Raw genomic sequence first — 9662 nt, 5'->3', positions numbered from 1 at the left:
GGATGGCTGGTACATGACCTCCTACCTTTCCTTAAAGCAATGGGACAATCACGGTCATTAGCAGTAGACTCATTAGTGATGAATTTAGAGGTAGTGTTACCTAGTGAATTGTCATGTGTTCTTGCATTTGGGTTAGATTCTTAACTTTGCTCGAGAGGTGCTTGTTGCTCTAAATCTTCTTGAATCTTCTTCTTTCGAGAATATACAATGAACTCACCATTGGTTGCAGGTTTCGGACGTTGGACATGAATTGAAGGAGGTGAAAGATTTTCAGATTCTGTTTCTGTTTGGTGACTGTGGTTTGGAGTAGGAGCAGGAGTACTTGAGATAGGAGGGATGGTGACTTGTGGAGAAGGATTGACTTTGCCGAGCCATTGTCATCCCATATTATGTCATTTATCTACGGTTTAGAGGTGGCCCTATTACCATGTTGATTTTAGAGAAGAAAATAATTCTCTTATTTCACAATGATAAATGTACAACCTGTATATAGTGGAAGGAAGAAAAGATCCTTTCACTATATTCGATAACAAGATACTAATTACCACAAAATTAGGAAACTAGCCAAATATAGGAAACTACAAAATAGGAAACAAACTAATAGAGATATCAGAAATTTTTTAGAATCTCTTTATTCCTAAATTAACGTAGTCAACTAATAATAAAATCAGAATTGCTGTAGCAGTATCCCAAAAAATCAAGAATCGGGTATTTGAAAAGAAAAAGCCCACTTAAGCAAATCAGAGTACGTAGTTGAAAAGTGAAGAGAGAAAAAGGAAGCCCATGAGGGTACTTGGTATATAGTCTCAAAGATCACCAGACCTTGAGGCCATGGACATAATACAAATTTCTTAAATAGCTCAAATTAGACAAACCCATCTCTCAACCCCCAATCTCACCATGTTGTCCTTTCAGATTTTTAATGGAGTACTTCATGAGCTCAGAGAAAGGGTTTGCTAGCATTGGATAATGGAGAATTAAGAGAGGGATTGGATGAGTCCGTGTAAGGGTTGTGGAAAATCCAAAATATGTAAGGGTGGTGTAATAGCATTTGAGGTACTACTAGGTCAAGATTCTCATACTAAAGGCACATTGTGGTATATAAATGGGGACCCATATTAGTGGTACTACACCAACATTCCTTCCATTCTGAACAATAATGGATGTCCCTAAACTTTTAGAGTTTGGATCTTGGATACCCTACACATGCATGAAAGAGAAAGGAAGTCAAAGCCCTAACTTCGAATCTACCTTTAAATCATACACTTCAGTACAAAGCAATCCAAGTAAAGCTTACCAAGTGATTTTTTCTTACATTGAATCAATATAAAGAAATCCAAATAATCATCCTAGAAACGAAAATCATAAAGAGAAGGAAATTGTGGGGCTTATCTGGAGGCTTAGGAGGGAGCGGCTGTGTGTGGCAGCAATTGCGAAGGTGGTAGTACCCTACTGTGATTTCTCCCAAATTTTCCAAACTTGAGACAGATAGAGAGACAAAGAGTGAGTTAGACATCGAGAGAGGTGAAGGAGAGGGAGAGAGAAGTACACTCACCTTCGAAGGCTCATTGAATGGTAGCCAAATTGCATGAGGGGAGAGGAGGCTTGGCCTGACTCGAGTGCTTCTCTGTGAGAGAGAGAGAGAGAGAGAGAGAGAGAGAGAGAGAGTGTGTGTGTGTGTGTGGGGTTCAAAAATGAGTATGTGGGATGCCTTACCTTCGACGGCACCGTTGTTCCCATGCTTGGAGAGGAGGCTGGCCTAGGCACCATGTGGTGGTGAGGAGGAGACAAAAATGAGAGGGTCTAAGATTGGAGAGGTGGAGGCGAAAATGAATGGGTTTGAGATTTATGGTTTTGAAATTCAAAATGAAATGAAAGAGCTTTTGAGAGTTTCCTTTCATTTTTGAGAGCTTTTCAAATTCAAAATCTTTAGAGGGACAAAAGCTTCTGTCTAAAACAAAGTCAAATCAGAACATAAGGCACAGAGAAGTAGAGTTTTTGATGGATGCAAAGAAGAAAAGAAAAAATAAATCTGCACAGGATGGGGTAGTAAACGGGTAGTCTTTAGTGGTAAATGTTTTATTACATTCTTGTTTTTAAAGGCGTGCATGAGGTGGCTTCATTCTATGCCCTAGGATGGACCAATGAATCCATGACATGCTGCCATTAATTGGTGACATAGTCGTCTAAACCCTAATGGAAAAGTGAGGTGCTGCTAGTAGGATTGATGCAAAACTCAAGTTTTACACCCTCCACTTCGAATTTTGAAAATAGAAAAGAAATAGAAAAATGATGTTTACAATCTTAAGATGTGCAAGTCTCATATACTTTTTTAAAATTTTTTCGGGTGGCTCTCAAATTTACTCATTTTTTCAAAGAAAATACGTGAAACTTGCATACCATAAAAGTATCTAACATTACTGAAGTAAATTAAAAAAAAAAAAAAAGAATTTTCATTACATCAATATTATCCGAAAACATGGGATGACTTCACACGTTACAAATCATTTGGTATACCAAATCGTTGATTTGGACAGTTTGGAAAGCTAATTAAAACAAAATGAGAATTTCTGAGTACAAAATAAAATTTCCACTAAATTATAAGATGTTTCCATCCAAAACAAAAAAGAAAAGATGCATAAATTTTGCTTTTTAGTTTTGAAAAAATATAGTTACAAATATAATTGTACACTAATCTGTGTACTAATGTGATGTGATTGGTCAAAAAGTAAATTTTATTAAAAATAGTGTTCATTTAAATTTTAAATATGAATAATCAATATTGATACATAGATTAATGCACGACTGTGCTGGTATGTAATAAAACTCTTTAATTTTTAGGAGTCTTTGTACCATAAAATAAAAACAACGTTAAAACCCAAAATCTAAATGGTCCCATTGTGGTCTGTATTATGACGATGGGAAAAAGGGTTCTTTTTATGGCATTTTCGACCGTTACACATACATGGCTCCACCACGCTCCCTGCCTGCCTCCATATATGGATGTCTTTTTAATTTTAAAACCCCTTTAAAGTTTAAACACATGAAGAAGCATCCAAATTCTCATTTACAAGTTCATCTCACGTGAATCCATTGCAACCTAATTCGGCTTTGCATTGACTCTGTGTCTCAAACCGACTGTCCAAATACCACAAATCTAAATCCTGAAAAGAGACAAAACAAACTCGAAACTCGAGGCTGTGCATTTAAAACTACAACTTCTACACTCCTCGTCGTAAGTCCACACAATCTCCACAGAGAGAGAGAGAGAGAGAGAGAGAGAGAGAGTCCCAGCTCAGAGGTTTGGCATCTGGATTCTCTGGGGGGAGAAGAAGACGAAAGAACCAGGTACTACCTCTCTTGTTCTTGTCGAAGTTTTCTGAGAGAGAGAGAGAGAGAGAGAGAGAGAGAGAGAGAGAGCGCCCCAGGTCTGAGCTTTGGCATCTGGATTCTCTGGGGGGAGAAGACGACGAAAGAACCAGGTACTACCTCTCCTTTTCTTGTCGAAGTTTTCTTGTAATGGTCATGGTGGCCGTTCAAAAAATATATTGATTCGTCCATGGTTATCTGGTCGCTTAGTTCTGTTCTCAACTCACTGAGTCTTGAACCAAAGACTCCTTTTTTTATCCTCTCTTTATTTTTTTGTTGGTGGGTTATTACCAATTTTTTCTTTATCGGAAAAAGGGAAAATTGGGGTTTTGAAAGTTAATAGCCTCTTTGAAATTATTCCAGTTTGCCTCAACAGCATTACAAATTCTCTTTTGTGCAACGTCAACGGGTGTTTTCTCTACACGGCCGCACGTATACTGGAGATCAACGACAGTCATCCGCTTGTATATGCCGGTAGTACGCCTGGTTGTTTCTTTTTAGGCGAGGGTTGGAGACCGTATCTTGTTTATTCTTATCTTTTCTCATTGATTTTGTAAGTTGTTGTTATTATTATTATTATTATTATATTCCGTCTTCTTTTTAGGAAATAAAGAAATTTGAGTTTCTGAATAACCAGATTCCATCTAAACATTTAGAACGTCGGATGACCTAATTAGCACCATGATTAGAGTAATGTTATTAACAGAGGAAAATTAATTGTTTTTTTTTTTTCTAATATATGTCACTTTCACCGCACATTTCGTTTAGCAACTCAGGCTTGAGACCCGGAAAAAAGCAAGTGTTTGAATTTTTTTTGTTTAAATTCATTTGCTTTATATATCTTTTGATTGGCTTCTGATTGATAAAAGAGAAAAATGAAGCTTGAGATTTGATTTTGAGAAGGTAAGGACTGATAAGATGGTGGAAATGATGATGAAGAACCAAACATCACACTGGTGGTGGTTTGACAGCCACAACAGCTCAAGGCGCTCACCATGGCTCCAATCTACTCTTGCCGGTACGTTAATCTTCTTTTTCCACATTTTTGTTTATTTCCTTGACTTTTTTTTTTCAAAATTTTTTCTGTATCAAGTGGGCCTAGATTGTTTTGGTCTTTGATTCCGTCTGTATCTTAACTTTTTTCGAAAGTTTGAATATTTTCTACTTTTGTGACTTTGTGTATTTTTGGTGGGAATCTGAATTACAAGCGAACAAACCTCAGGGAGACCGGTTGGTGTAATAGTGGGTTTTATTACATCAGATGAATAGGAACAAGTTTCTTGATATAGGGACCGTTAGTTACCCAAAAACTAGGAAGGACAAGAAAAAATATTTTATATGGGATGGGCCTCCATGGATTTCATGTGATTTGGAATTTGGGTAGTCTTGTCTTAAATTGGGTAAATTATTATAATTTATTAAATACTATAAAGGAAAGAGACAAATAATTACTATTAAGATGGGGGGTTGGAATTTTAAGAGGTAAAGGACTGACCAATTTAAAACGTGCTTTGTTTAGGGATGTTCATCTCTCTTGGATCAAACACCATGCATGTTACCTTTTATGAAAGGTTCATCCATTTTCAGTAATGCCGTTACATGTTGATAACCTCTTCTAAAGAAAAAGATTACCCCCTTTTCTTTTTATTGAGGTGATGATGCCATAAATTACAGAACAATCAAAATCCTTTCTATATATGTATGCCTTGGCCATGAAACAAATGTTCCATGAAGACACGAACCAATTCCTTGTCTCTAGTCCGACCCCATCAATCCTTAATAGAATGCTATTTGACTAACAATTCAAAATGATTAAACAATACACAAGTTTGAGTAAAATATGGGAAACTTCGGACCTTGGGCTCCTTGGAAGAGGCACCACATCCTGTCTTCATGGCACTGTTCTTGATAGGTGATATGGAGCCAGTGCTAGGATGATTGAATGGGTTGAAATAGTGAGAGTACTCCCTATTTTTTTTTTTAATAGTGGTTCACTGTTGATTGTTGAACTCCACCAAGAGCTGTCAAATACTTTTTACATGAGCTTTTTGCATTGGTCTCAATAGTTTAAATCTTTCTTTACAGCCTTGAAATGACTTGGACCCCCTGAAATCTTGTTAATATAAATAAACTTTGGTAAACATGCAAAGCAGATTTCTGGTACTAGAAAGTTGGAAGGATGTGGGGCCCTATAATAATGCATTGATCCATACCTTCTATATTCTTTTCTTTTTCTCCTTTTTGTCTAATTAAGGTGATTAGAGAATTAGACCCTTTATGTCCTCATGCAAACCTGCTGGTTTGTTTGTATTGATGCCTATCTCCATTATTCTCTGGCAGAACTAGATGGGAAGACAACGGCCATGCTAAAATTGATCGAAGAGGATGCAGATTCATTTGCTCAACGAGCAGAGATGTATTACAAGAAGCGACCAGAGCTGATCAGCATGGTTGAAGAGTTTTACCGAGCTCACCGATCATTAGCTGAGCGATATGATCAACTGAAGTCTGACTCTAGCACTCGACTCCTTACAACCATGGGGTCCCCATTTTCTTCCACTAAAGATCGACTTGAGAAGTTAACAAGTATGATGGATCAAACGGATGGCGGCTACTCTGACACTTGTGAACCTGAGGAGTCTGTTGAGTCTGAAGTTGATGATCCTGAACTAGATTATGAAACTGAAGTTGATCAAGAAATAAAGGCAGAGGCCATTCCAAGTGGGGTCAGTAATGATGAAGTGAAGAAGTTGAGGGAAGAGATGGAAAGACTTAAAGAAGAGAACAGAATTCAACAAGATCTACTAGTGCAGAAAGATGAAGAGAAGAGAGAAGTAATAAGACAGCTGAGCTTGGCAGTGGATGTGCTCAAGGATGAAAATGTGAAACTGAGGAAGTATCTTGCTAGAGACTCCCCCAACCCCAAGAAACGGGCTCCTTTTGAGTTCAACATATTTAAGGGGGCATTTCTGGGGAGGTTGTTCAATGGGCCTCCGAAGGTTAGTGTTGTTGCTTTGTAGAAGTGGGTATATTCTGGTGAATAGGGTAGTCTGTAGCACAGTCTAGAGAGATGTCTATATTAAGGAAATTTCCATTCGAACGCTACTCGGAAAGTTAAATCTAACGCTACTTTTTATAGTATATTCCGTCATTCTCGATATTCTAACTCAGACGAGTAATTAACTGTAATTCAATTTTTGATATTCTTCCTATTAGTTTGTCTTTTGGGTAATTGGGCAACAGTCCCCTCTTTGTTTGAAGTAATTATGTGCATTCACCCAAACTTTTTTGGTTCAACCCAACATTCCCCACTTGTCTGTCTGTTACTGAGCAGTTTTTGGATAGCAAATGGAACTCCCGAGAAGGTAAGTGTAATTGGGTCGATTTCCCTCTTTTGCAATCAGTTTCGCTACAGCATATGCAGCTCTTTTTAATTGTCTGCCATTTCCAAGTGTGATTTCTATGTAAGAATGGCCGTGCCTTAAGAGCATATCCGTTGAAGTAGATTCTTCTTTTTGATTAATCAAAACCAGATCAGTGATGGATAGGTATGCCCATATGCACGGTGCTTTGGTGTGTTTGATGCGAATGCTAATGAAAACGCCAAATTACCAACGCTACAAACAAAAAAGAAGAAAATGTAGAGTGGAGGGGAAGAAGGAAGGGTAAGAAGTTACAGTTTGAGGGGAAGATGCCTCTTGTTGAGCAATCTTCAAAACCAAAAGAGGAAAGAAATAGAAGATAAAACTCACAGCGACCCACAGTAGCAGAAAAAGAATATTTGTACCTAGTGACAACAGAAATGTTTTCTACCAAAGGGCAGAGAGAGAGAAGGGAGAGGGGGGATGGGGGGACAGCAAAAGATAAAATAAATGGGGATTTCTGAAAGCATCTACTCTTTATTTTGTACTTTTTTCCCCGACATTATCCTATCACAGTACACGGCAATGCCCTTTCATACCTGAAACCGCACTAGAACATAGCATGTACCCAAAAAACAAATCGACATAATTCATAAAGTGGAACCACTAGTAACAATAATTGAAGCTGATCACCAGCATCTCCTCATATACCAACGCTCTGCACCATGCAAACCATCACCAAACCTAGCAGTAAAACAAAGTCTAGAGGCCCGGATGGAGCTATAGAAATTGAGGACGATGCCGGCAAAGACCCAGACGGTGGAAAGGCTGCATCATGCCCAGGAGAATCCAGAAAATCCGGGTTAGGAGGGCTCCGGCTCGAAGGGATAGTAGGCAGTGATGACTCAGAAGAAGGACGTGCCACACCACCAGGAGAAGGGAACAAGGGACTAATGTCTGGGGATAGAACTGGAGGGGATGCAGGAGCACTTGGCAAGATAGCAGGGGCAGCTGAAATAGTTGAAACTTTCATATTTAGAGCAGATGCTGAAGCTAATGAAGAGTAGGCAGCAAAGAGCATAAACATTGTCAAGATTGACCAAAAGGAAGCCATAAATGATGATAGAATCAATTCCCTAATTATGAACTGCAACAAATGTTTCTCAGAGAGAGAGAGAGAGTATGTGAGGAATGTGAGGATGTTCATGATTAAGCCTTAAAAGGGTACACTCTTGTGGAAGTGCTGGTGGGGACGAAATGCTAAGTGGCAAAAGATCATCGGGACCCATCATGATAATACAGCTCTGCATGTTAGCTAAGGGACAAGATAGATATGTGATTTTCTTCTGGAGCACATGAATATGGGTGTCTGTTATCTTTTTCCTTTCCTTTTAAGCATTCTTGCTTCAGTTAGACCACGAGAGTCTGGTGTTAAAGGTTTAATTCAAAGTCAGTCATGTAGGCTTCCCAGTTGGCATATACATACATACATACATACATACATATATATATATATATATATATATATATATATACGAACTGCATGCCTTGGTTTCAGTACTAGTTAATGATTACATGAACTAAGAAAGTTACAATCCTAGAAACAGACACAGAGGAAAACAAATTTGAGCATTCCAATTCTATGGATCCTGTTAATTTTGATTTATGTTCATTTTTTGTACTTACTCTTGTGGAATCACACATGAACATGGACTAGGATTAATGTTTACTTTCTTGTTACTTTTTTAAACAAGCTCATCATCAGTTGAGAAGAGAAAAACGAAATGAATATATATAGCAACATATAAATTTTCATTTTTTATATAATTCCTCTCAATTTAACAACGTAGCTGTAAGAAGAATTGTAAAAATTATTGCATGTCATGTATCATGACTAATAATTTTCTCGGAATAACATTCCCCAACAACTCTTTTACAATTATTTTATAATATTTTAAAATTATAAAATAATTTCAATTTTACCAAATTATCCTTTATTTCAAATATGAGTGTAAAATAATTATATAAAAAAATTAAAAATTTATCATTTTTCTTCCTTAAAATGGTTCGGCTGTAAGGCTGCACCGTGCACGCAAGAACAAGACATTAATTTCCCGTAATACAAGTCACACAAGTTCTGAAAATAAAAGGCCACAAATTGAAATTACACAGCAATAAATTACACAGCAATTTGCTACCAAGTTTATCCTCTCTCTCTCTCTCTCATTTATGAATTGAAATCTCAATCTGTAAAGCAAATTACTCAATTGCAAATTTGGGTTGGAACGTTAAAAGTGGGAAGAAGCTAAGCAAGTACGTATCTCCATCATCTTCTAAACATTTTTCTATTGTTTTTTATTTTATTTTATTTAAAAAAAAAAAACATTGAAAGGAAAAATAACAGAAAAACAGTATCTTCACATTAACAATTAACAATTGCAAGAAAAACAGATAACAGGAAAGAAAAATAGTACTTTGAACAATCAATATGTATAAAAATTAGAGTGCAGAGCTTATACGCTATATGATTATAAATATTATTTCTCATTATCAGATCATAGATTATACAAACGTGAAATATTCTCATCCTATTATAGAACTGATTATAAAATATTATATTTCTTGTATTGAATGACTAGCCATTAAAAATTAGAGTTTAGGTAAAAATTTTGATGACATGGACATCTTGTAGATAGATGAGAGTACCACGTTATCTATACTTCAAAATGCCTAATCATTTTTCATGGGAGGGAAGCCAAACTCATTACATATGTAATAGATGCAACTTGTATTGAGAGACACTCTCTTATCTAAATAATTATTTTAAAATCACTTCTTAATCTAAAACCATCTCATTTTATCTCACTTTTACCACATATGAGATGAAATATTTTAATTCGTACTGAGAGACACTCATTTATCTAAATACTT

The 9662-nt window shown here is 36.7% G+C and overlaps 2 protein-coding genes across 11 annotated transcripts; one reads left to right on the top strand and one right to left on the bottom strand.

Moving 5' to 3' along the window:
* The first annotated feature begins 3079 nt into the window (after positions 1–3079).
* LOC122316514 (protein NETWORKED 3C-like) lies at positions 3080–6581 on the top strand. 10 transcript variants are annotated; one of them, XM_043133105.1, is made up of 4 exons: positions 3080–3348; positions 3733–3843; positions 4278–4387; positions 5710–6581. In XM_043133105.1, exons 3-4 carry the CDS (start codon positions 4288–4290, stop codon positions 6387–6389), a joined length of 780 nt encoding a protein of 259 aa, XP_042989039.1. In that variant the 5' UTR covers positions 3080–3348; positions 3733–3843; positions 4278–4287; the 3' UTR covers positions 6390–6581. The 10 variants fall into 10 exon arrangements, with proteins under 10 accessions (XP_042989039.1, XP_042989036.1, XP_042989035.1 ...); XM_043133102.1 differs by having other exon boundaries at positions 3080–3482; XM_043133101.1 differs by having other exon boundaries at positions 3080–3482; positions 3733–3922.
* Positions 6582–7248: 667 nt separating this feature from the next.
* LOC122316515 (classical arabinogalactan protein 26-like) lies at positions 7249–8069 on the bottom strand. The gene has a single exon (XM_043133107.1). It carries the CDS (start codon positions 7936–7938, stop codon positions 7435–7437), a length of 504 nt encoding a protein of 167 aa, XP_042989041.1. The 5' UTR covers positions 7939–8069; the 3' UTR covers positions 7249–7434.
* Positions 8070–9662: the final 1593 nt, after the last annotated feature.

Source organism: Carya illinoinensis, chromosome 7 (assembly GCF_018687715.1).
Source record: "Carya illinoinensis cultivar Pawnee chromosome 7, C.illinoinensisPawnee_v1, whole genome shotgun sequence".
Lineage (NCBI taxonomy): Eukaryota > Viridiplantae > Streptophyta > Magnoliopsida > Fagales > Juglandaceae > Carya > Carya illinoinensis.
Note: the sequence above shows the minus strand (reverse complement) of the source record. Positions and strands in the feature narration are given on the sequence as shown.

Bases quoted from the DNA above. Each gene is read 5' to 3' on its own strand.
- LOC122316515 (XM_043133107.1), bottom strand. From the start codon at position 7,938: ATGAACATCCTCACATTCCTCACATACTCTCTCTCTCTCTCTGAGAAA.
- LOC122316514 (XM_043133097.1), top strand. The intron at 4,388-5,709 runs GTACGTTAATCT...ATTCTCTGGCAG, and splicing joins GCTCCAATCTACTCTTGCCG to AACTAGATGGGAAGACAACG.